Genomic DNA, 27,914 nt, shown 5'->3' with positions numbered 1-27,914 from the left:
TTCCCAGCATCAGGGTCTTTTCTAATAAATCAACTCTTCCCCTCAGGTGGCCAAAGTATTAGACTTCTTTTTAACTCACACTTATTTTTAAACTCAGACAAAGTATCAAATGAGAACTATCACACATCTTAAGCAGGTCCTACAAAAGTAACTCCTACTGTTTCCCTAATAATTGTTTTGTCTTCTCAGCTGTGGTCTTAAGTCCTGACCATTGGGCAGAAACTGCTCAACATCAAAGGACAGATGAAAATCTGAAGAAAAGAATCCAATTGTAGCCACTTGTAAGCAGCCACATAGGAGGTTCAGAGTTCTAATTTCAGAACTCCTTTAATTTCGAAAAAAGAAGGTCTGGAGAACTGGGTTAAGGGCACTGTGCTTATTTGAATAGAAGTGAGCAGAGATGGGGTCAGGCAGGATGCCAATCCTTCACACATTCTTGCAACAAAGACATGTTGAGCACATTGGCCATGACAGATACAACACCAGGCACCTGGACAAGCCAGAGAATAAGACAGTCAGAGATTCTGACACTAGTCAGCTGATACTCTAAGTGTGTCTGTGTGTGTGTGGGGGGGAGACAAAAATAAAACAGGCATGATAAGAAGATTGTAACAACATATCGGAAGGTGATAAATGCAGGGTGGGGAAGACCAGGAGGGCTGGGTGGGGGAGCTGCAAATTTAAGTAGGATGCCCAGCACTGACCCCTGAGGAAGTGATGGGGAAGCAGAGATGTGAAGGGCAGGCAGGCAGGATGTTCAGGCAGAGGGAACAGACAACGCACACCATCCGGCCATGACAGGGACCTTGACATTTACCGAGGGAAGTGAGGAGCCGCGTGGGCAGGGTCACCCCGCGGAGCGTTCTGCAGTGCATTCAGGACACGGGGAAATGGACTGTCCATGCGGTCAGGATGGATCTGAGAGGGACAAGAGGAAGGGAAGCTTGGAGGATGGTGTGAGAACTTCCGAGAGTCCATCCAAGCAGGAAAATGGCTCTCAAGTGTGTGTAAGAGGGGGTGACAGATACCGGGGGGGAGGGGCAGAAATGACCCCTCAAGTCCGCCTCTATTTCAGAGACACTGTGATGAACCCCAGAAGTCGAAAACAAGACTGTTTTCCCTATGGCTATGATGAAATAAAAGACGTGCTGGAGCAGGAGAAGCAGGATCAAAGATCACAGGGAGACAGGACATTAGGATTCTGCTCAGGTGCGCTCCGGACACCTGGGGAGACAAAAAGCTTCTGGTTGATATGATCTCCTTGGTGCTGCAGGACAGCCGTGAGGAAGGGTATCAATGATGGCGTGTCCAGTAAGGCCAGCGCCCGACAAGGAAACCAGGCATCCCCGCTCATCACAGCCAGCTCCTGTTTCCATAGAAACAGTGCCCCATCTTTGACAGCATCTCCCCTCTCCCTGTAACAGATAACCAGTCATTTAGGGGCTGACTTTTCTGTCCATTCAGACAAACGAAAAATCCAGGAAAAAGGAAGAGAAGCTGGTGACACCTTTCTACACGTGAAATAAAGAACTGGCCAGGACAGGCACTGGGGGAGAAAGAGCATTTGCTAGATCTGGGTGTGTCTGATGACATCGCCTATTGTTTAGATGAAGACATATCCTCTTTTCTGGTGGCTCAGGAGGTCAAGAATCTGCCTGCAGTGCCGGAGGCGCAGGTTCAATCCCTGGGTTGGGAAGATCCCCCGGAGAAGGGAACGGCAACCCACTCCAGTGTTCTTGCCTAACACATCCCATGGACTGAGGAGCCTGGTGGGTTACAGTCCATGGGGTTGCAAAGAGTCAGACACAACTGAGAGACTTACACTACACACACACATGTCCTCTTTAATCCTACACTGTAAAAGTAGATTCCGTGTAAAATGGATTCCAAAATCCACGTGAAATGAAGAGCACAACACACAATATAAGGACACAGACGAGGCATCCAGGCTTCCCTATGGGAACCTCAGAGCCTCTTCATTGCTGACTTGAATGGTCTAAAGCCCAGAAGGCTCATTTCTAAGGCGGAGCCTTTGCAGCATCCGGAAGGCTGTTTGCTTCCATCATTACTGTCTAGGAACCTGTATGTCCACTCTGGCCCCCCAGTCTCTCCCTTGCCCCCTCCCAGGAGTGCCCACACTTGTCTCTTCTCACCTTTTCCCCCACACCCAACAAGCCTGCTCCCGAAAGACAGGAAATGAGGGAACTGGTTAAAACTCATCACCCCAACATCGGGTGCCCTCCCAGGGAAATTTCCATTTCCGTCTCTTTGGGAACTGAAAAGTTTTAAGCGTGATGCAGGAAGGTAGAATGAAACTTCCCATAGAGGTTGAGAAAGTGCCGGATTTGCCCACAGAGGAGGATACAATCAAGGTCCAGAAACGGTGCATGGTGGCTGATCCACAGGAACATGTATCCCTCTGTGTCCGTCAGCTCAGGCCTGGTGACGCTGAATGGACGTAACCGAGGTGGTTTACAAACCTAACTTTCTATCTTTCTCACTGAACGGCCTCTACCTGAAATACTGCTAGCGTCCATGGCAGAAGGAAGAAGAGCAGGGCAAACCACGGGCCGGCTCACAAAGCGTCCACTTAGGACAGCTCTTCTCACTTCTAGTCCATGCCACCTGCCAAGGTCAACCACGTGACCACACGGGACACTAGGAGGGAGGGCACAAGTCCACGGGTGCCCTGAGACCCACAATAACGTGCAGAGCGGCAGTGACCTGGCGCCAAACCACGGGAACACTCAACGTGAGGTCCAGTTTGGAAACTCAGCCCAACTTGACTTCCAGCTCCGTTTCTCCACGTGCCACGCCTACACACCCCTCGAGCGAACTAACCATGGCTCCCCATTCAGCGGAGCCTCTGTCCCCTCAAAGCACTATTCTCAGCAGCAATGCACGCTGGGCTGGACCTGCGAACAGATGGGTTCACTCTCGACTCAAAGAGTTTCACCTGCAGCACACTGACCTCACACCTGGCACGGAGAACACACGTTCGCGAGCTGGAAAAGATGGAAGGGACGTAACAGCAGAGAAGACCTAGAAGTTCACCTGCGAAAGGAGCTAGGTGTTCTATTAACATAATGCAGCCAAGTGATCCAGAAAATGACAACCATCCCCTCTGGGAATATTCCCAAGACGATGTGGCAAGGTAGGCGGGGATGAAAGTCTCATCTCCAGGCAACCTGAGGACTAAGAGGGCAGAGCGTGGGACCACTTGTCTCTGTTGGCTTAAGATGCTGAAAGGCAGCGGTCCATCCGCAGAGTGGTGGAGATGCTGAGGAGGGATGCGCAGAAGCCACAAAGAGCCCAGAACCAGCCATGTGTCTCCAGGGCTTGGAGCTATTCACACAAGGCGGGTGGGGTTTCACTACCTCGTGGGGTTGCAACCAGCTTGCAACTCTTAAGAGTTTTCACAAACTGATGAGATAATGTTATCTCTCAGGACTTTCAAAGAGATTTCTTATTTTTGCTTTTGATGTTTAAATTGCTGGATGGCAGACTGTATGAAGCATAGGAAGGATATGAATACAGTTTAGGAAATTAAATATTTTGGGGGAAATGGTTAGGGAACCTGGAGGCCCGGGATCTTCTCATGCATTTCTCTACCTCTAGTTTCTGGTTTAACCACCCCCTCTTCACTTGTACTGCATAAAACCTCTTTTATTCCTGTTCCTATTCTTCAATGCTCCCTTCTCCCAATCCTGGTCCACTTCTGGCTGATGCCATCTTAAAACATACTAGGTGCACAATATATAAAATAGAAGGGACATAAACAATCATATAAATGTATTACAGATGATATAACAAAGACAGTTGCTATATGAAACAGCTGTATTAATTCCAGTAGTTCTGTCTTTAAACTAAATCTTCTCAAACAGTAAACGATAGGAGACAGAAGGATTCATTGGTCTTCTCAATTCCAAACTGGGGAACATGCCACGAAAACCTGCTCCACATTTTTTTTAAGAGGCATATTAAAACTGACCCCAAATCATCTAAGGTAAAAGCTGATAGCAAATAAAATCTGAACATTAGAGAAAGTTAAGATTTTATTTTGACAATGACTGTGATACCCTGGAAATTCTTGAAGTTCCCTTTTAATTAAAAACTATGTGTTTTCACCTTGCTTATAGTTTCCTTTGTAGTGCAAAAGCTTTTAAGTTTCATTAGGTCCCATTTGTTTAGTTTTGCTTTTATTTCCAATATTCTGGGAGGTGGGTCATAGAGGATCTTGCTGTGATTTATGTCGGAGAGTGTTTTGCCTATGTTCTCCTCTAGGAGTTTTATAGTTTCTGGTCTTACATTTAGATCTTTAATCCATTTTGAGTTTATTTTTGTGTATGGTGTTAGAAAGTGTTCTAGTTTCATTCTTTTACAAGTGGTTGACCAGTTTTCCCAGCACCACTTGTTAAAGAGGTTGTCTTTTTTCCATTGTATATCCTTGCCTCCTTTGTCAAAGATAAGGTGTCCATAGGTTCGTGGATTTATCTCTGGGCTTTCTATTCTGTTCCATTGATCTATATTTCTGTCTTTGTGCCAGTACCATACTGTCCCTCAGATTGGGAGAAAATAATAGCAAATGAAGAAACAGACAAAGGATTAATCTCAAAAATATACAAGCAACTCCTGCAGCTCAATTCCAGAAAAATAAATGACCCAATCAAAAAATGGGCCAAAGAACTAAACAGACATTTCTCCAAAGAAGACATACAGATGGCTAACAAACACATGAAAAGATGCTCAACATCACTCATTATGAGAGAAATGCAAATCAAAACCACAATGAGGTACCATTACACGCCAGTCAGGATGGCTGCTATCCAAAAGTCTACAAGCTATAAATGCTGGAGAGGGTGTGGAGAAAAGGGAACCCTCTTACACTGTTGGTGGGAATGCAAACTAGTACAGCCGCTATGGAAAACAGTGTGGAGATTTCTTAAAAAACTGGAAATAGAACTGCCATATGACCCAGCAATCCCACTTCTGGGCATACACACTGAGGAAACCAGATCTGAAAGAGACACATGCACCCCAATGTTCATCGCAGCACTGTTTATAATAGCCAGGACATGGAAGCAACCTAGATGCCCATCAGCAGATGAATGGATAAGGAAGCTGTGGTACATATACACCATGGAATATTACTCAGCCATTAAAAAGAATTCATTTGAATCAGTCCTAATGAGATGGATGAAGCTGGAGCCCATTATACAGAGTGAAGTAAGCCAGAAAGATAAAGAACATTACAGCATACTAACACATATACATGAAATTTAGAAAGGTGATAACGATAACCCTATATGCAAAACAGAAAAAGAGACACAGAAATACAGAACAGACTTTTGAACTTTGTGGGAGAATGTGAGGGTGGGATATTTCAAAAGAACAGCATGTATACTATCTATGGTGAAACAGATCACCAGCCCAGGTGGGATGCATGAGACAAGTGCTCCGGCCTGGTGCACTGGGAAGACCCAGAGGAATCGGGTGGAGAGGGAGGTGGGAGGGGGGATCGGGATTGGGAATACATGTAAATCCATGGCTGATTCATATCAATGAATGACAAAACCCACTGGAAAAAAAAAAAAAAAAACAACTATGTGGAGGTATGGTTTTGTTTTTTTTTTTGTTTTTTTTTTTTGTTTTTTTGTTAATCTCCATTGGGCATGGTACTAGTACGATTTTAGTGCATTCTAAATGCCTTCAAGCTGTTTATCTACATACCACAGGAATGAGTTAGTTAGGTTTGTCTATTTTAAAGGGAACGACTGTTCCAGGACCTGAGAACCATTCCATTTGTAGCAACTGGGGTCCCCCTCTTTCCTGCATCCAGGCAAGACTCCAGTCCTGCCAGGTGCCCGGCGACGATGCCCACCCCCTGGTGCCCGCTGCTGTCAACGGAGATGTTCCAACTCTGGGAACCAGGATGCTCACCACCTGGAAGTCTACCATCTGGGCCTTGTGGGCCTTCCTGGCTTCAGACTCCCTGTAAAGTCACCCAGATATGTTCCCAGATTACGGGACAAAACTGAACATTGCCTGTGCTTCCAGTGGATCTGGATGCTGCTAGGAAACACAGAAAGCATTGTACGGAGGAAAAAAGAGTAAAACCAGTGGGGAAAGCCATTCAGGGCAAAAGTCTCATACCACTGTGGTGAAACTGTTATTTCCTTTGGCAATTAGCATATCCATTTAGAATCAAAATAATTTAGACTGTTAAGATTTCATAACGTTCATATGTTTGAAACCCAGTGATATAATTAAGTTAATTCCTCCACTCAATTACAGTACCATAGTGGATGCTGAGGATAGGAGAGAAGGAAAGCCTGAGTTTCTCTGAGGTCAGAGAACATAAGTGATTTACAGAATATTATTCACATAACTATCTACAGTCTTCTCATCTGTAAGAGGAGATGTTATCCAATTTTTAAATATTTTATTTCGGATAATTTCAAGATGCAGATCCTTCTAAAGATAAGTGTTCCAAAAGTCATCAACCAGAAAGGCTCAGTGCTTTTCTTTTCTTTTTGCACGTGTACATAAAATCGAATGGATGTGTTTAAAATGAAGCAAAGCATAGCATGGCACATGGGTACTGACTGCCCTTAACACTATATTTATTAGGCAGAATGTAATTTTGAAAGGATTACTGTACGTATTATTTTACAGGCAACACTTCATGAGAGGGATCACTACTGTATATTGCAGAGAAGCATTCCATATGCACATGATAAATGCAATGTTATCATCAGAGTAATTAAAAGGAACAGGGTTATATACAATCAGCGTGTACATCTCACTCAGCAACTCCTGCCAGTTGCTTCCAAAAATTAAACTCATTAATCATTCTGACTCCGAAGGAGAAAAAGCTTGGAGTATGAAATAAAAAGCTCTATTTTTATGAAGAAAAAAATGTCCAAAGTCAACATCTAGAGCAATTCCTATCTACATAGTGATACTAGAATATTAATCTCATGTGGGAAAAAGAGCTGATTCCATTGTCAAAAGTATAAACTGATACTATGTTTTCTAATACTCCAGACCTCCTCATATCTACAGGTAACATATACAAGTAAATTACTTAAAAGTGTGCACTAGCACGAATAAAAGGAAGCATGCCATATGAAGCAGGCTGCCGTGCCCACTTCAAAAGATCTTCCTGCTACACAGAACTCAATTCCACCGAGAAGACAGAATGCTCATTTTCCACAAAAGGATTCGGCCTTAAGCAAAGACGTACTTTTTTGGCCGACTCCACAGAGCAAAGGCTTGTTAACGCATTGAAATTTATTTGCGATAATTCACAGTGGACAATTGACTCATCCAAATGAAAAACATCAGGCTTACCCTGACTAATTTTTCAAGCCAACAGATTAGCTCTTTGTTATGGTTCTCCCCAGGCCAAGGTAACAAGAAGGTGGAATGAGATACACCCAGTGGTGCTTTAAAAAACACAGCGTGCAGTGCAGAGGCAAGACAGTTTTGATGCTATATTTGGCTTCACCCATCAGTCAGTTAGCACTGAATCTCTGTTTATATCACCATTTGTACTTGCTTGTAACAGACAATTTCCCAATGATGACTATCTGCTCTGCACTGAGACAATAAGCAAAATTTTGTATAATTTTGTGATAGCTACTTTACCAAAACATTCACAGAGAGACTGTTTTAGATAGTAAACACATGAAATTAAAAGATGCTTGCTCCTTGGAGGAAAAGTTGTGACCAAGCTAGACAGCATATTAAAAAGCAGAGACATTACTTTGCCAACAAAGGTCCATCTAGTCAAAGCTATGGTTTTTCCGGTGGTCATGTATGGATGTGAGAGTTGGACTATAAAGAAAGCTGAGCACCAGAGAATTGATGCTTTGGAACGGTGGTGTTGGAGAAGACTGTTGAGAGTCCCTTGGACTACAAGGAGAGCCAATCAGCCCATCCTAGAAGAAATCAGTCCTGAATGTTCATTGGAAGGACTGATGCTGAAACTCCAATACTTTGGCCACCTGATGCAAAGAACTGACTCACTGGAAAAGACCCTGATGCTGGGAAAGATTGAAGGCAGGAGGAGAAGGGGCATGACAGAAGATGAGATAATTGTATGGCATCACCAACTCGATGGACATGAGTTTGATGAGTTTGAGTAAGCTCTAGGAGTTGGTGACAGACAAGGAGGCCTGGCGTGCTGCAGTCCGAGGGGTTGCAAAGAGTTGGACAGGACTGAGACTGAACTGGACCGACTGACTTGTCTTGCATTTAACATTGCTCTGAAATGCAGAAAATAGACTTTGCAGGAGGACAGCTGTTGGAGGGCCCTATGATATAGTGTCATGCAGCATTAAACCCGTGAGGGCACCTCAAAGCCTATCTAGTGAGATACTTCATATTACAAGAAAGAAATCAAGATACTGAGAGAAATGTAACTGTACAAACTTATGCTTACTGTATGCCATGCTCAGGGGTGGAAGAAATAGTAGTACTAGAAGTAGAAATAAAGAGGTTAGGCAGAAAGTCATTTAGAATAACGAGATGTAAAGAGAGGGGAGTGGTGGCTCAGTGGTAAAGAATCCGCCTGCCAGGGCAGGAGACACGGGGACGTGAGTTCCATCCCTGGGTCGGGACGATCCCCTGGAGAAGGAAATGGCAACCCGCTCCAGTAGACTTGCCCAGAAAACCTCATGGAGGGGCTGGAGGAGCCTGGTGGGCTACAGTCTATGGGTTCACAAAAGAGTTGGACATGACTGAGCGACTAAACAACCACACGAAAAAGAGAGGGAAGTGACAGTCAGGGATATAGTTTACGTGATGTCTTGCCACCACTACCAAAACTGATCTGTGGAACAAAAGGTGGGAGAAGAGATCCATGTGGGGACCTCCAAGGTCCTTCCAACCTTACAATTCTCAAATTCTGCAAAATAGAAAAGCGAATACCCTTCAGAAGAGATGCTAGGAGGTGTATGCCAGAGGAATTAAGCTACTTCGGCCATCTGCTATTACAGAAGCTGTGAAATATACTCAGCTCCCTTTATCTTCATTTTAATTTTCCCAATATTTAATTTATCTTAAGAAGAAAGCATGGCAGGGAAAAAATAGAATAGCGGAGACCAAAACCTTGGAGTATAGGTTCTCCCAACCCCCTACATGAGGGAGAGGAGGGGGAAAAAAGGACTTACAAGGGTCAGAGAGAGATAGGACATGAATTCATGTGGCATCATGAAAGACACATGATACAGAGGTCTGAAGTGTGTAGGGTGGCAGTGATCAGGAGCAAAAGAAGAGACAATAGGACTAAGGCCATTTTATCAAGTAATGAAGAGGACGCTGAAGACATTGTGTGTGCAGTTTTCTGCAATGAAGACAGTAAGAACGTGAGTGTGCCACCAACCTAAATAAGGGAAAAGGAACCCTTGTAATGAACTAGTGAGTCCACTTTAGATCACGTGATTGAGAATCTGAAAGCTCCAAGCAATCCTGTGACATCCCATAATTCTTCTACAGATGAGTTACACTAAGCATTATCGAATTCGACATGAAAATAATGAGATCAAGCTGGTGGCTGAAAGTTTTAACCTTTTTCTCAATATGTTAGGAAGATAATATGAGATTTCAAATACATTTGAAATTGCGTAAGAATGTCAGAAGGTATACAAATATTTCTGTGAAGTCAAGCTGCTTGAAAAGTTAAAGTTGATAAACTCCAAGGAGAAATTAACAGTATGTTGACAGCATGTCAGTGAAAAGTCAAGGTGGGGAGGAAGAAGGGCTGGTGGTCGCAGACAAACAGGAAGGTGTAATACATCAGAAGCATGACGTCATAAGCTAGATAGTGCTGACGTCATAAGATAGACTGCGTAAGCAATGATTTTTGCTCAATCTCTGTTTTGGCTGAATTGCTATTTTAAAATCCTGTTGTCACATTTGTACTGTTAGGAAATCACGTGTCATCAAAAATGAAGAATATAGGAACATGCTGATGTGGCCCCAACAAGCCTAGTGCCCGGACAGTCACCCATGGCCTCCAAAGTCCTTTAAGAAATCAAAAGGAAATGCTCAAGTGAGGGCGCAACAAGGTTCAGTATTTTTAAATTAACTGAAGTTAATTCCTACCAGAAGTTACTAAACTCCATTAAAAGTCACTTCCAGCAACAATCCCTTTAAGAGGCAACTTATTTTTAGCCTATGCAATGAATTTTAAATCAAAATAGCTATTGATTCCTCAGAGGGGTCTCCCGAGTCGTTGACTTTAAATAAATATAAGACTGATGAGGAAACTCTGGTAGAAAAGCACTCTGGCTTGCTTTCTTCTTCAAAGTTAAACTTCACACCTTAAAACTGGCCCACCCTAAACAGAATTTTACACAGCGGAGAGGTCCCTACATGTAGTTGGTGCAGACAGGCAATGCACTCCTAGTCACTAACCATGCAATTGCAGCATTTGACTTCTCTCTTCCAGACCCGGTAACTACCTTCAACGTTATTTTGTAAAGAACTGTCCATTCTCAGTCCCATTCAGACACGTGTGCATACACACAGACACAGATCAAGAACTACATTTTATTTCCTCATTTCTAGATGGCAGGACAATGAGACAGAAAGCTCGTTGGATTTTAACGGTAATGCTGTTTACCATCATGTGAGTGACCAAGGTGGGAAGGCTGTTCTGTTCCACGGCACAGACAAGCCACAAAGAGCAATGACACCAGCAGCCTTAGTGCTGGGACTCCAGACGAAGGTGCTGAAGATTTCCTGGGTGCTAATAGACAGGATGCTTCAGAATGCTGGGCAGCAACCAGCATGCCCTGGGGATGCCCAAGGTACACAGAAAAATATGCAACGTTTTCCTAATCAGTTGTACCTCTTAAGGGTTAAATGTAGGTCACAGGGTGATTACTCAAGATTCTTTCATCTTAACAAGGGCTGATATCAGAAAAGTAGTTTTTGTACCTACTTTCTTTAACTCGTACTAACTCATAGCAAATGGCATTCCCTGTGACTGAAACGAAAAGAATCTGTTTAATGTGTACACCTACGTAGTATATTTTTAGACATAATTTTTCCAATCCTGAATATTTTTTTCTGAGAAAAGCACATAAAAATTTTCAAGAAATTGATGCTACATTTAGTCATGTGTCATTTTTTAATAATACATTTTAAACATGATATATATATATTTCAGAAGGATACTGCATATACTACATTTATACCTACATTTACACACACAGACATACACACACCCTTTTTTTCATTTTCCATGAAATAAAAAACATTAATATCAGGAGTTCATGAATTTAAAGTAGATATACTCTCCAGAGTCATCTCAGCAGAAATTATTTGCAAATGTTAAATTAATAATTTGCTCCTCAGTGCAACCCTTTTGCTTATCTGAGGAACAGTTCTAGACATATGTCAAATTGAAAGGAGGAATACATGCTCAAAGCTGAGGGGGAAATGGGCGGAGACCATCTACAACAAAATTCAGAAACTCTCCCCTCTCCATTCCCCGAGCGACACCTAGAGCCTGTTAGGAGGAAATTGCTCATGGTTCTCACTTCAAGCATAACAAATTCCAACAGTTTTAAGTCAAAAGATTTAAGGCAAAAAGTGCATCATTTGTGTCTGCATTGCAGCTCGGTGGTCTTCCCCAAGATCTCTGGAGTTTAATCCTCCATAATTTTTCAACTGCCCCAATGAAATCCCTCCTCAGAGATTCTGGTTCCTCGTATCTGAGAATTCATGCATTTCCCTTAGGACCTGACCCACTGGAGTGATGGCCATCTCTCTGACAGGTCTTTGTGTAACCAGGGAGGGGCGGGTGTCTGGAAATAAACAAAAATAAGTAAATCTCATGCAAGCTCTAATACAGGGTGTGTGTGTGTGTGTGTGTGTGTGTGTAACCACGTCTCCTACAAACTTTTGCCATGTCTCCAGATCCTCCATTCACAAAACAAAACAACCAGTGACGCAAGGCAGGACAGGTTGAATGACCACAGCCTCCTGCTCAGGGCAGAGGCAGGAACTGCCCTGGGTCTGTCAGGGGAGGCCATCTTCGAGGCTTGTGAGAGGACTTGCATCCAGGTACCCCCACCCCCGCGGGGGGGGGGGGCGGGGGGGGGGACACTCAAAGCTACACACAGTAAACTCTTGGATCTAACATACCCAGAGGGGGCTGGACCAGTTGAGCCAGTCCTGTCTGCCTGTCTGAGACCTTGTCTGGGATTTTTTCCCTGTTTTTTTTTTTTTTTTCTTTCTGGGAACACAAGGTATCAGAAGCATCCCTTGGCCCTCCCTGGCCCTCTGAATAGCTGGAAGAGATCAATAGAGGTGGTTGAACTCATCCATCTCGCGCAGCCTGCGGGTGTCCTGCCTGAGTCATCGGTTACTAAGGTGATATGCAAATCAAACCTTTGAAACCCCCAGCTACCAGCCCGGAGCAGAGTAGAAAACGTGCTCCCGGAGAAGTTTTCCCACTAACACAGTCCAAGGTCGTGGCTAGTCCAAGACTAGGTGTGGGGACAGGCAGGGCCTGAGTCCCACCAGCAAAAACTGTGCTGGGCCTGGGACAGAGGGCTGGGCCTCGGAGGCAAGCGCTTTTATTTTATGGTTCAGGAAAGAGGATCACCACCAGCCCCACCACCAGTGCGGGGCGGGGGGGAATTAGGGGAGGGGGTGGAGAGTGGAGAAGTGGCAGCCTGGGCGGTAAGGACTCCAGTGACAGGTGGGAGGGGGCGAAAAGGAGCCTGGGACAGTCTCTTCCTTGAGTCTTAAAGCAGACAAAAGAAAACAGAAAGAAAGAACAGAGAAACCAACTGGTAAGCACACACAGATCGAATTCTCTCCTTAGGATCCATAGCAGCGTGCGGCTAACAGCAAGCGTCCCCAGGGCCGCCGTGAACCCTCAGCCAATTCCACACCCCAGCAGCGCAGCTCCGCCAGCGCTGCCCTCAAAGCCACCAACTCCTGGCCCGCCGCCGCCGCAGACCGGGACCCGCTCCAGGACGGCGGTGACCGAGATCCGCGCAAGGAGTGGATTTGTGGGCGCGCTTCCGGGAGGAGTGGGGGAGGGGATGGCGCCCCGAGACCCTCGCAGGCGCGGCGCGGGTGCGTCTCCCCCCGGCTCGCCTGGAGCCCCGCGTCTCCCCCCAACCATCCCCCCCGCCAAGATGCTCTTACGTCCTCGTCGTCACAGTCGCTCCGTGCCTGGTACTGGAACCGGGGCCGGCCACCCGCGCCACCGCCGCCGCGCTCCCGGGGCGCCGCCGCGGGCGCCTGGGCTCCAAGGGGCTTGGGCCCCGCGCCGTCCTCCTCGGGCCCCTGGCCGCCCAGGAGGCGGCTCGCCTCCGGGGGCGCCGGGAAGGACCGCGAGGTGTTGATCTTGCCCGTGAACCTCTGGTACAGCGAAGCCATCGGTCTCCGCGCGCTCTCGCCGGCTGTCTTTGGGGCGTTTCTATATCGGCTTTCTCGCTCTCGGGCTCCCGCTCCCCACGCCCTCCGGGGGGAAAAGGGGAAGAAGAAGAGGAGGAGGAGGAGGAGGCGGAGGAAAGGACGGCGGCAGCGCGCCGCTCCTCCCGCGCGCCACTCTCGAGTCGCCGCCGAGCGACCGCCTGGCTCAGCCTCCTCCGCCCCCTCCCCGGCGGCTCTGCCGAGCCGGGGTCTGGCGGTGTGTTCTCTTTCCCTTTGCTTTTCTGTTTTCAACTCCTCGCCACGGTCGCGTACGGCCTAATCAAAGCCATTGAAGGGAAGAAAAACAACAGAAAACCAGAAAGGGAGGGAAAATGCCTAGGCCCCGGAATTTGGCACCACCTAGAGCCCGGCGAGCATCCGGAGCGCATCTCCGCGCTCCCCCCGCCCCGGGTCCCCGCGCAGCTCCTCCTCCCCGCCTTCTCCCCACGCGGCCCTTCACCCCCGGGAACGGCGCCCGGGCGGCCCGGGGCTGGCCGCGAGGAGGCCGCGGAGCCGTGCAGCTCGTGGGTGCGGGGGCGCGCTGGGGGGCTCCGGGCCACCGGGAGAGCGCACCCCGCCGTCTTCCGGGAGAGCGCAGCGAGGGAAGAGGCCCGCGACGGGGAGGGGGCGTGGGGGGCACGGAGGCAGGGGGCGGCACCCCCAGACGCAGGTCCTCGGTTCCGCGCGGGGCTGTGCTCCGCGTCCACGCGCTAGTATCAATGGCTGCTGCAACCCCGGCGCCCTGCGGGGCGCTTCCCTTCGTGTTTCCCTTGCAGCTTTCCCTGCCTAACGTGAACCGGCAATAGCCGAGACCCCTGAGGGTCGGGGGGTGCGCACGGGGGTTGATGGAGAGCAAACTGCAGGGCTGCAAGGGAGGGGGGTCGGGGTCGCGGCCTCCGATGAGCCCCCTTCCTTCCCAAACCAAGCTCTGCTCCAAAAACAGGTCTCAAGAAGAAGAGAAGGAAAAGGTCACAGAAGGCAGGCCAGGGCCGACCCGGGTGCGGTGGGGGGGTGCCTTCCGAGCGACTCAATCCAGCGCTCCTCCCGGCACACCCCACTTACTTGTGTGTATCGCGAACTTCATTTTCGTTTTCGATAAGCGTGTAAGCCTCAACGGAGGCTAAAGCATTTGGTGATGCCTGCAACTTTTCCGAAGCCTGCTCCGCGCCCGCCCCCAACCCCTGCACGGAGAGGAAGTGGGGAGCCCGGGGTGTGTGTTGGGGGGGGCGACACCTACTGGGGCGCTCGGGTCTGGGTGCACATGAGCTCTTCCTCTGCAGTAAAACGTGCTCCAGCGCCCCTGTGTGGAAAGACACCCACTGCGCCTGGGCGCTGGGCTCCAGCTCAGACCGCAGGCTGGCATCTGGTTTGCCCCCGCCTTTCGGGGTGGATTCCTCCCTCCTGTCCTGCTGGAGTGCGCGCCATCGTCCTGCTTGAGGATCTAGGGCTCTCCCTGCTGGTCTCGTCCCCGCCCCCCCCACCCACCGCACCCCCGATCCTCCACGCGCAGCCCTCTCCCCCTTGTTGGCAGCCCTTGGCCTGGGATGGATCGTCCTGTCCTGAGCGGACTAGGACCCCACACTCCAGACCAGTTTGCACCTTCCCCGGCGCTTCCCAGGTCCACCCACTCCACCTAGATGTGGGTATCTTCACCTTCCAGCGGGACTCCCACTCCACCACGTTTCCATGACCACTTGAGAAAATGCCCAGGCCTGGGCCACACTGCGGCCCCTACAGCAGGCTGCCAGCGCTTGTTGAGACTGAGTCCAAGGCCACCTCCTGGTACCACTGTCCAAGCGCAGAAATCCCAGAGGGAAAGAGACCTTGCCATCCCTTGTCCTAAAAAACTGCTGCCTCCTGTGGTGACCCAAGGAGGAAAGAGCAGATAAAACCAAGGAGGGTCTTGGAATGCAGGAATGGAAAAAGCAGACCCTCATCGTCCTTCCCTCCCCCGTGTTGTAACTATTAATGGAACAGTATAACCTGTCTCCCCTCCTACCCCATAGGGAGGAGGTATTTGCCCTACTCTTCCCCCACCCAGTATACATGCTTCATCCAATCAGCAAATGACTTGCAAGACCCCCTATCCCACTTCTTATACCCTGGGTATAAAAGTAGACTAAGGACCGCTGTAGAACACCAGTTCTCCCTTGAGCTGGCCCGCTGTTCTAACAGCGTCTCCCACTCTAATAAACTGTATTTCCCTCTTGTTCTGTCTCCTGTCTGGAAATTCTTTTCCAACCCACGCCTGGCCCAGGACACCTCCCTCAGTGTCCTTAACTTGGGTGGAGACACTGGAAGTCCGCTGGGAGAGGACCCCTTCCGATCCCTCCCAAGCTCTCAACCTAGCAAGTAGTCTTGTTTTAATTAAAATGTATACCACAGCTATCCTCTGTTTAATCCACTGTGGTTTCCTTCCACTAAGAAACAGAAGTGCATCTTAACATAGTTCAAAAACATGCTTCCCTTTCAGAAACCATAAAAACAAGTAGAATCAGTAACTGGACAGCTGGGGGCTCCCCCGCACTCCAAAAGGCAGATGTGTCTCCCGCGGATCTGGGGGTGCCAGAGCATCCTGCCCCACTTCATTCTGAAGACAGAGGCCACAATTAGAAGAACCATCCAGCTAAACCTTGAGTCATCACATTCAGATAAATAGGAAACCTTGCTTTCATCCCCCCTCCCCCGCCCAGCTGTGCTTCAGATCCATGAAACTGCTTTCCGAAACCGACTTGAAAGGAAAGGCCCCCCACTGCTGCTCACAGTGGCATCTAGATCTGACATCTCACTAAATATAGAGGCTGTGAGGGTCCCACTGATGTAGTACACATACATATATATTTATGAAATGTACATGTATATATTTACACGAATTGTGAGGAGAAGCATGATGAATATTTCTTGTGGCAATATAGTTCATACAAGATATTTATACGGAAATAGTTTATCTATTGCACACAATACTTTATAGATGTGTGTGTATCAACAAGGATAAAGTGAAAGGGAAATAAGGAAGACACGCAGGGTCTCTCACATTTGAAATTATATTTTCAAGCGAGCATGTAGGTCTTCAAATTACAATTTGGCCAAATTGACAGGATGGGATGGCTGGATGGCATCACCAACTCAATGGACATGCATCTGAACAAACTCCAGGACACCACGAAGGACAGGGCAGCCTGGCTTACTGCAGTCCGTGGGGTCACAAAGAGTCAGACACGACTTAGTGACTGAACAGCACACAATAAAAATCTCAACTAAAGGATTCAGATGAAATGATAAGCCATTTTAATGTACAGTTATTTGTAAAGTGCAAAAAGCTATAAAGCCCATAAGCAACTGGGGGAAGAGCTGAGTACAGACTGGTGTCGAAAGAAGTATATCTGAAAAGTAAACAGGACAAATGGAGGGCAAGGAGCTGTTGCGATGCGCAGAGGCCAGTGTGATGTGAGGAGACAGGACACTAATGAGGAAACACCACAACCTGCAAAGCCTCCTCGGTGCCATCTAAGAGATCTAGGGTCCATCAACCAACTTAAAAAGCACTGGGCTACCTTTCCTTCACCTACGCACTGGATACAACTCATTCTAAAGCATGTTCTAGACTTTGAATGTGAGTCTGTGCACACATGTCGGCAAGCGTGTATGCACTCACATATCCACGTCTGCCTTAAACACTGATACATACATTGCAGGGTCTCTTTGGATAGACTGTCAGAGCTCTGAAGTCCCAAATGCAAAGAGGAAACTGGCTAATATTTTAGGATGAATGAAGTCTCAGTGGCACTTCATGATGCCATGAATTCATTCACTTATTGCCTTCAATAACCTTTTCAGAACCCCAACCTTTAAATAAGGAAAAAGATTCTGAAGGGTAGCAAAACTTCCCAGGCAGCGTGTAAACAGGCGCAGCGCTGCAGAAGGAAACTTGTCAATAATGGCCTCCACTCAACACTGAACGTCTTGGCTACGCAGTCTATAAAAAATTTCCATTCCTGCTCATTGGCTAAGTATGGGAATCTATTTTCAAAAATGTTCTGTGGATTACCTCACATCAAAATTTTAATTCCTCACTATGGCTTAAAACTCTGATCACCGACCCATTTTTTCCATCTAGTTTCATGATTATTTCTTCCTTGTTTATTAAAAGGTGGGAGTGTGTGTTTACTTTCCCTGGAACCAATTTACAAAACAAATATGGTAAATCATTGGAATTAGGCAGATGCTGCAAAATAGGATGGGTAGTTATTTTTTTAGTGACAATAAAGGGAACTTTCTGTTCTATACGCAAGCGAAGCATTGTAAAAATAGCAAACGTGTATTGAGTCCAGCAACCTAGGCAAGATTTTTATTACTTAAGAGGTTTTCTTATTTCTAGGAGAGAATTATGTCCTATAGTTTACTTCCCCTTTCTGTTGAAGGAGAACGAGGAGGACAGAACCTTGCTTAAAAGGTTTTTATTCTTTCCCAAACACTGATATTTCAGAAAATGAAATGGCCAACTTGGCACACTCTGACAGAAAGGCTTCCCTAAAACACTGGGCATCAGTGATTTTTAAATATTATCACATTGTATTCATACAAATGGAAAGAAATAAAACAAGTATTTTGGTTGCTTAAGAAAATATAGTACCAACTACATAAATACAGAGCACCCATTCTCTCGTGTACTCTCTCTTTAAAACAATTATTTCTTTGCAAGATGACTACCGAGAGGGATCCGGATGGTAAGATGGTAAGATGCCCTTTCCAAACTTTACAAATAGGAAAAGTCCAGCACAAGGAAAAGAAAAGGCCACACCTACTAGGTTTGGGCTTCCCTGGTGGCTCGGTGGTAAAGAAACTGCCTGCGATGCAGGAGACTTGGGTTGGATCCCTGGGTCAGGAAGATCCCCTGGAGAAGGAAACGGCAACCCACCCCAGTATTCTTGCCTGGGGAATCCCACGGACAGAAGAGCCTGGTGGGCTACAGTCCATGGGGTCGCAAAGAGTCAGACACAACTGAGCAACTAAACAACAGCAAAAACAACTCCTGGCCTTAACACAAAGTTAAAGTACAAACTGAATTAACCTTGAGCTTTTTGAATTGATACTTCAAGATTAATATGTTTTAAAGGAAAACATTTATTTTAAGCCTGGCGGGCTACAGTCCATGGGGTCACAAAGAGTCGGACACGACTGAGTGACTAGCGCTTTCATTTCACTTTCAACCGAAAGGCTTATGCTGAAATTAATATAGTTAAATGTTAATTTCCAGCAGCACATGTCCCTGCATTTTAGTACTGACTCTGCGTTTGCTTGGTTTTCTCATACAGTCTGAAATATACATACAACTCTCTGCCCCAGGCAGCGCCTGCTCATGTGGACTTGGTCACTAATACATGTGGTGAAGCTGATCACCAAGTAGTAAAGTAAAACAACACCAAGTAAGTAAAACAATCACTGATTCAACTAAGCCTGGTAGGGCTGTGGGAGCCCACCCTCCCTTCCTTTAGGGGTCCTTTAGGGGTCCACTCGCTTCTGTCACCTCCACCCATGGACACTGTGCCATGGTCTACTTCTTTCCTCCCATCCCTCCTATCTTCCCATCCTCTTTCTGCTCCTCTGTGGTCCCTGCTCTGGATCAATATCAGTAAACTGCTTTTTTTTTTTTCTTTAAAAATTCCTTGCTGTGCTCTGAATACTTATAAGAATTTGCTTTTCACTAGCAACGCTGCCTCAGAAAGTATCTAAATAATCACATTATCCCCTAGAGGGGGCACCAACCTCTGTTCCCATTTTCTGATGCTTCAGTGAGAGCTCCACCATGCTTCCCAAGGCTCCTCAGATTTTTAGAGCATGGGATCCAGAAGACAGCCCATTGTTTCTGTCTGTCCCTGGCGATCGCTGGAGAGCAGCCGTGTCGTCGTCTAAAACGTCTTCATTCATACACCTTGCACCATTAGATTAAAAGGAAGGAGACTTCTGCTCTGGAATGCGCCCACAGCTCCTTGCCTTTCAAACCACGCACTTCCCCGGGTCCAGTGAATTAAGTTGAATCGGCTTCCCTTTAATGTTAAAGTGACATTAACGAGCCTCTGCAACTCAGTGCTTCCCTTTTTAAACCAACAGAGGTGATGGTTGGGTTCTGGAAGGAGAAAAAGCTTTTATCTGCTCTCTCTTGTGACCGATGGCTGGCATTTCGAAGGACCAAGTCTGGGTTTGGCTCTAATGGGAAATGTGAAACTGGCTTGAAAGGACAGGGCTCAGACCCTCACTGAGGGTTATTCTTCATCATGTCACCCAAAGGGATTCTTAGGTTTTCACTGGAAAGGAGCAATGGAATAGAAAAGAAGAGATAGAAACAGGATCATTCAAATACCGAGTCTCCTTCAGAGAGTAGAAAACAGAGCTACTGCTGATTCATTCATCCTACCATGTAAATTCCATTCAACTGCAGGCCAGCAGAACTGCAGCATATGGAAAACCATCTACTGGGGGTTTCCCATATCTTAAGTTCTTGGCTAAGTGCTTTGCACACATTAAATCCTTTAATTCTCACAATCACCATTATTCACTTGGACTTCCCAGGTGGTGCTACTGGTAAAGAAGCCACCTGCCAATGCAGGAGACATAGAGACACAAGCTCAATCCCTGGGTTGGGAAGATCCCTTGAAGGAGGGTATGGCAACCCATTCCAGTATGCTTGGCTGGATAATCCCGTGGACGGAGGAGCCTGGCGGGTTACAGTCCATGGAGTCACAAAGAATCAGGCCCGACTGAGCAACTAAGCATGGATACATAAGGAATGGGAGGAAACATGATGTAGCCCTTAAATGTGTTACAGAGCTAAATTATAGGGACGCAGAGGTGTGAGGCTGATGCAGTCTATGAGCCAGAAATAGCACAAGAAGGTGAGTGAAGCCCAGGGAACTGGCGTTCAGGTGCAGGCACTGTGTGTTTCGAGCACCCTGGCAGCTGCCTTCCAGACACCAAGGGGGACAGGAGGGGGCTTCCTCTGATCGGTGAAGAGTGACAATGAGATGCCTTAGAGAGTCAGGGCCAGAAGCCATCCCTGAGGCTGACCAGGGATCGGGCAGGGCCACCTGCCTCCTGGACGTCCATTTGGTCGAATCTGAATCTGCAGAAGTCCCTTTAACGCCCCTGTCCTGTCCATCTTACCCTGCCTCGGACGCTGCCAGAGTTAAGACCGTACCCTTGCGTTTAGGCATTGTCTGGAATAGCATCAAGAAAAAGTCATTAGACATAAGCGAGGTCTTATGGTGCAGCACGGGGAGCTCTGCTCAGTTAGGTGGCAGCCTGGATGGGAGGGGAGTTCAGGGGAGAATGGACACGTGTATGTGTATGCTGAGTCTCCAACGATCACAGTCTTGTTAATCTGCCATACTCCAACACAAAACAGAAAGTTCAGAAAAAGGAACAGGCAATAAAGGCTAGAAAAATAAATAAATCACACAAGTGTCACCCATTAAAAAAGAAAGGAATGAGGTCTGAGTGAAAAGAAAAACAGACAAGCCTTGGCTAATGGCGCATGCGCCAGAAGACACACCAGCCTTTCAAGTGTGCGATGGGGCTGTCCCGGCAACATCGGCCCCTTCCCGGGCCACAACACAGCTGGATGCATGACAGCATTTCCAAGCCACGGGTTTCTGCGTTCTGATGATTCCTCTTCAGGGTAAGCCGTTGCTTCCATACTCACAACTATGATGGACTGGAATGTTGTTCGGAAAACATCCACCGACCCCGGACGCCTTTGGAGCTCTACTTCCAGCAGGACCCTATGGCTTGTTCTGGCCATCGGGAATGGACCCGATGCAGGCAGAGACCTTCAAGGTGTTTCCATAACCTGGCCGACCTCTCGCACCCAGGTGGCCCACCCTCTAAGAACACAGCCTGGGTAGTTGTAGCCCCTTCAACTTGGCCTCCACAACTAACACACTCAGGAGAGACTTGAATCCAACCCCTGGTTTGGAGTTAAGCTCAGGGATCAGGGAACACAATGCAGAACCTCCCAGCTGAGCCCAGGGCAGACCAGCCGTATCCTGACTGACCAGCAGAAATGGGAACCTGGATCTTACGTAAGCCACGGCATTTGGGATGATTTCTTATACTTGCATCATGCTATATGTCATGTTCTGGCTCACTAAAACTAAAATCAAATCCATGCATGAAAAATGGAACCGCTAATGTCATTGTAAGCATTTAACTTCTTTATCCAGTAGCTATCTAAATGTCCACCATGTCCCGGTCATCGTTCTGTTTTATGTTCTAGGGAAGAGATGAATATCTAAAATGAACATAGTTCTTGCCTTCATGCAGATTATACTCAGCCCTCCTCTCAGTGGAGATGGACTGATGCTCTAAACTACATGGCTGGATTGATAAGGCCATCCTTTCATGAAAAGATGTACCTTTCTCTATTTATTCCTCCTTTTGGTACATTTACAGCCCTGGCGGTTTTATTAGAAAAAGACTGTCAGAAACTTAGACCACAAATGTGTTCCTAATAATGGTCTAGTTATTGACTGTAGAAGCACGAAGAACATCAGTTCAGTTCAGTCGCTCAGTCGTGTCCGACTCTTTGCGACCCCATGGACCGCAGTACACCAGGCCTCCCTGTCCATCACTAAGAGCATGTTCAGCCCCGAATCACAGAGGCTCTCAAAGAATCACACCTGGGCTAGGCACGAAAGGAACATCGAGAAATCTGTTAGGATGTGAATTCTGGGTGTCATCCCAAACCTACTGAATCAGAAACTCAGGTTGGGCCCAGTAATCTGTAAGTTTAATAAGCCCACCAGGTAGTTCTGATGAGCACTCGAGTTTGAAAAACAAACTGCACTAGAATAATCCCTAGAGCATGTTTCTAAACGGCACCCAGGTGAGCCGAACGATTCTCAGAATGTTTGTTGATTTTCAGGAAACGGCTTACCCATTTAAAGCACAGAACAGGCATTCTCCAGAGGGTAAGAATTTTTCCAGAATGAACAAAGGCCAGTCTTTCTCACTTAAAGGGGGGTTATCTTGACAGTTCATTCAATTCCAAAATATGCAGTTGGCCAAAAAGTGTCTCTGTGGCCATAAACAGACACCAACCATATGGCCAAAGCTAAGGTGCATTCCTGTTGGGATTCATCTCAGAGAGACTTTGATTCTGTACCTGAGTCGACAGCCTCTCCCATCTTGCCAGAATATGTGCAGTTTGGCAGACAAGCTCTGCAGAATTTCAAGAAACAAAAACACCTTACTTTCAAAAATTAATTTCATTAAAAATCCTCAGTGCCTCTGGTTTAGACTCATTGCTTTTTTAATGCAATAAAAAAATCTTGAATTAAAAATCAATGAAGTTAATAAACACGTTCAAGTTGAAAACCAACTTTTTATGAACTTAATTTTCCTGAATCTACTCCTTTAGGACACATTAAGGTGTTCAATATAAAACCCATTTTTTTCACCATCACTTAAATTTCCTCCAAATTTCCATGCAACATACTTAAAATTTTAAAATAGGCTGATGCAACTTTAGGTGGTTCGTTTTTGTTAAATTGTAATACATTCTCTGACCCACGCGCACATGGTTAATATTTATGGCTAATCATTAAAGTACACACACAATAGATCCTATGACGTACGGGAACTAACCCAGAGGAATAAAATAAACTTCAGGCCTGGTGCTCTGTATCTTCACAGGGCCTTGAGCAAATACAAGAGATATCAATGCAAAACCCTGGTTCCTGCATATATGATATGTCAGATATGAGTGCAGAGGACTCTCATTAATGAAAACAGATTATATTAGGGAAATAAAACTAAAATAAAGCCACTCATTTGCTTCGCATGGGTAATTCAATTCACTGTGCACTGTAACTCTATCAACTCCGCTATACCCATCTCTGACCAATTTCCTTCTCATAAAAGGGAGAAATAGGCTTGTCTATACTACTAATTGCATTTCAGATCATTTTAATTTGGAACTCAAAAACAGTAATTCTCCTAACAATTGCTTATATTTATATTCTGCTTGACAGGTAAACAGAAATTGCCTGTTGGCTAAATAAATCCATGAGTCACAAAAGCCTGCAATCTGAACAGGTTTTTCCTCACTCACAGCAAAACCAATGTTGACTCTGCTCTAAATAGCATGAGGTGGGTCCTATTCATTCCTAGATTGAGCTTGGAGTCTCTGATGGGTCTCATTACCTCATTGTCCACGTTGCACCCATAATCCCCACCATGACTTCTTTATAAGTCAACAATATCCAGATTGCATCATTGACACAGGACATTTTCAGTCTTCATGAGAAAGGATGAATAAATTGATGCTTTCAAGGGACTCTGATCCTGAGCTATCTTATGGTAAAGAAGCTATCCATAGAGCAGGATAAGGCTATATGGATATATGTATTCCAGCATTCCTTTATTCCTTTCCCTCTAAGACCTCTAACATACACAACCTCAGCTCAACTCTAAATGAGATGTAAATGGTTGGTTGCGATCTAAATGAATTCTGAATTTTCAAATTGAGCTATTCAAATTCATAAGAGAAATATCTTCCTTGAGTACTTAATAGACTCAAAGAAAAATATTTTATGATTATTAAATCCAAATATACGGTGGTGGAATAGAACACAAAATTCATGACTGTGCTGACAGAGAGTAAGACTTCAAATGAGCTAACGCCTTACATCAGACTCTCAAGGTGGGATTCCTGTGGCATCATGAGCACTCTCATGGAAAAACTTGGACCGAGAACTGGTCTAACCTTATACCCACTGATCACATCTGCATTTTATTGTTTTCCAATCAAATAACATGAACAACTTCACAGACAACTACTGATTCCCTGGCAAAGCAGGCGGTCTGTTTGGAATTCTCCACATGACAAAAAACAGTGCCTTGACATGATGGAGCCTCAGAGTGCAGACCAGCTCCGTGGATGAGCCACTGACCCTCCGTCTCCGGGCCTGCATGCGTACGTGCTCAGCCACTCAGCCGTGTCTGACTCTTTGTGACCCCATGGACTGTAGTCCGCCAGGCTCCTCTGTCCATGGGACTTCCCAGGTAAGGATACTGGAGTGGGTTACATTTCCTCCTCCAGGGGAATCTTCCTGACCCAAGGATCCAGCCTGCATCTTCTGCGTCTCCTGCACTGCAGGTGAATTCTTTACCACTGAGCCACCAAGGAAGCCCTCCCTGCCTCTGGTCTCCACTTCTGATTAAAGTGGAAGGATGGTGATTTCCTAGGCCAACCAGCAACAGCTCCAGGAAGGGAATGGAAGCAAGTGATCCACAGATTCTGCCATCTCCCTTTGATGCCATTGATCTTTGCAGGAAAAAGAAATCATCACCACTAAGACAAATGCAATTCCGGTTTTATAGTTCCTGGACCATATCTTATTGTTTCCCTGTATGATACTGGCCACGTTAAAGAGTTCTCTGAAGATACATCTCATTGTTTATTTACTTAAAAGAACCCTTAGATTTGTATTACACTTTATACTGGGGAAAGACTGGATATTATTCATTACATTAGTGCTTTGGAGAAAGAAAGAGCTTTGTTTATTTTCCAGAGGAAATTACAGAAAAGTTACACTCCCATTCTTTCCCACTTTCTGACCATCTCCTCTTAATTTGAGGAATTTCTGTCCTAAAATTAAGGGTGCCTACTTGGCTAAAGAAATACAAAGAACTTTCTGGGTGGCAATGGAAAGAGTTTTGTCCTCCTGGATAGAGGATAGTGGCATGAGGAAGGACCTCTTCCCTCTAACCCCAGCACAGTCCCTCTAGTGTATTGTCTCTGAACACAGTTGTATGAGGCCTGAAAGGCAAGGAGCTACTGCAGCCTCTTTGTGGCCATGAGAAGAGTCAACTGCTTGCACTGATGTAGAGAAAGAACCCCAAAGGATGGAGCTAGTAAACTAAACCCAGAGCAGTCCCCCAGTTAGAGACCCCTGTTTTACCCCCTTTCAGTAGGAATAGCTACTCAGCCCAAAGTGCTGCTAACAGACACAGACCCCTGACTCTTCCTCGGTGGCTCTTTGAAGGAGGAGAATTCACTAGGCATCGGTTTTCTCATCTACAGCATGAAGATGATAAGAGAGGCTACTCCTACCAGCTTTATCTACAACACAGGGCTCCTGAGAGGTTCCAATCCATTGCTTTTATAAGGGAAAACGAAAACTTCTTATATATACCTAATCTTTGGGAGAACAGGGGCTGCCTATGGTTCATACTCTACAAGACACATCACTGAGCTTTTTCACCTGATTCTTGTTGTCCATGACTCTGCATTTGGACTTCTTGTTGATTTTGACAGCTTCTTCCACCTAGAGTACTTGATGGAAAATATTTTTCAATTATCAAAAGCCTGTGAGTGAGCTTCCTTGGTTAGCAACTCTGTGTATTATCACATATATGCTTGATGCTTCCTCATTCCACAAGGAGAGGACAACAGAGGATTTGTGATTGGAATCCTCCTAGAGTTTGCTCTATGAGCCTCTCCCTTTGTGAAAGAAAGTGAAAAGTGTTAATTGCTCAGTCATGGCTCTCCAGGCAAGAATACTGGGGTGGGTAGCCATTACCTTCTCCAGGGGATCTTCCTGGCCCAGGGATAAAACCCAGGTCTCCTGCCTTGCAGGCAGATTCTTTACCATCCAAGCCACCAGGGAAGCCCAACAAGAGAAGGTGCTATTTTTGTTTTTCCTTTAGCTGCACTGCACAGCATGGGGGATCTTAGTTCCCCAACTAGGAATCAAACTTGCCACCACTGCAATGGAAGCACAGAGTCTTAATCATTGGGCTGACAGGGAAGTGCAGTGAAGAAAAGCTATGACTGACCTAGGACAGCGTGCTAAAAAGCAGAGACATTACTTTGCTAACAAAGGCCCACCTAGTCAAAGTGATGGTTTTTTCAGTACTCATGTATGGATGTGAAAGTTGGACTATAAAGAAAGCTGAGCACCGAACAACTGATGCTTTTGAACTATGGTGTGGAGAAGACTCTTGAGAGTCCCTTGGGCAGCAAGGAGATCCAACCAGTCCATCCTAAAGGAAATCAGTTCTGAATATTCATTGGAAGGACTGATACGGAAGCTGAAACTCCAATACTTTGGCCACCTGATGCGAAGAACTGACTCATTAGAAAAGACCCTGATGCTGGGGAAGATTGAAGGTGGGAAGAGAAGGGGACGACAGAGGATGAGATGTTTGGATGGCAACACTTACTCAATAGACATGAATTTGGGCAAGCTCCAGGAGATGGTGAAGAACAGAGAGACCTGGCGTGCTGCAGTCCATGGGGTCGCAGAGTCGGACATGACTGAGTGACTGAACTGATCAAAAGCCTTTTATTCACATGGCGTGAAGAAACATGTTCTGTGAGATATCCTCTATTTAGGGTTGATAAAGCCAGAAAGAAGTAGTGTGGATCCAAAACAGGGAGGGGAGAAGGGAGGAGAGAGTCATTGCTTTACCAAATGAAATCATAATATTATAATTTTTGTTTAGATCAGCACGCTATACTCAAAATATGCTCCAATAGGCAGCTTCTTTGCCTCAAAGAGGCTCCTAAGAAGCAAACTTTGACTTGGCATCAGAAGAACCCATTTAGAATCCATGCAACCAGGGCTGCTGTGAGCTGAAAGATAGTGGGCTTGGAATCCTCTAGCCCACGGGAGGAGGAGAGTGGGCTGTGCCCCATGCAGGCAGGGCATGTGTTCTGAGCACTAGGAACCAGTGAAAGTGAAAGTGAAAGTGCAAGTCGCTCAGTCGTGTCCGACTCTTTGCGCCCCCATGGACTTAATACAGTCCATGGAATTCTCCAGGCCAGAATACTGGAGTGTGTAGCCTTTCCTTTCTCCAGGGGACTAGGAACCAGAGTAATGGTCAAAAATACAAGGAAAGACATTCCAGTTCCAATGGACATATAGAACTTTGCATTCAGAATATCTGGGAAGAAACTTATTTTAGTACACATACATGTTTTTAATACTTTACAAAGTTAATCTCTGGAGTTGCCTTTTGGAATTGCACGTAGGAGGGGCAATGCCTTTGCATCTTAATCAAGCCTACAGAGTCAGTGCTAAAAGGGAGTTGACTATATATTTTGCTCCAGGTTGATCAGCCTCCTGTTTATCAAAGGCAAGGACCAGTAATATTTCAAATAAATTTTTTTTTTTAATTTTTACAGAACTTGGAGTTGAGGGAAGAAAGCAAGAAAAACAGGTTCATAAAGTGCATTCATTCCCTTTATCTTGCAGCCTGTTTTGATTGTTTGGATCTTGTGCATTGTTTGTTCTGCATTTCGATCCAGGGGACAGACAGAACACAAGGAAAATAAATACATTTCTCACAGTCTCATGGGCCTCTCTTTTATTTTCATTTCTTCTCACAGCTTCTCCTCCCAGTCCTTCCACACCAAAAGCACCCTCGTGACAGCATCCCTACCATTTCAAAACAACTCAGCGCATCCT

General features: G+C 46.1%; 1 protein-coding gene across 5 annotated transcripts in view; it reads right to left on the bottom strand.

Moving 5' to 3' along the window:
* Nucleotides 1–27,914, bottom strand: part of DPP6 (dipeptidyl peptidase like 6) — a 1,045,929-nt gene that overhangs the window by 766,291 nt on the left and 251,724 nt on the right. For 2 of the 5 annotated variants that reach the window (XR_006334937.1, XM_043872436.1), the window contains exon 1: nt 13,174–13,813. The exons of 2 other annotated variants lie outside the window; for them this stretch is intronic. Coding sequence is in view for 2 of the 3 variants with exons in the window: in XM_043872436.1 (XP_043728371.1) it covers nt 13,174–13,407 (234 nt within the window). In the remaining variant the exon portion in view is untranslated. Of the gene's footprint in view, nt 1–13,173; nt 13,814–27,914 lie in introns of those variants that run through there. One more of the 5 variants, XM_043872437.1, reaches the window with a different exon arrangement.

The sequence above is a fragment of the Cervus elaphus genome, chromosome 18 (genome assembly GCF_910594005.1).
Source record: "Cervus elaphus chromosome 18, mCerEla1.1, whole genome shotgun sequence".
In the NCBI taxonomy this organism is placed as follows: domain Eukaryota; kingdom Metazoa; phylum Chordata; class Mammalia; order Artiodactyla; family Cervidae; genus Cervus; species Cervus elaphus.
The sequence above is the reverse complement of the archived record's forward strand: the minus strand, read 5'-3'. Positions and strand labels throughout refer to the sequence as shown.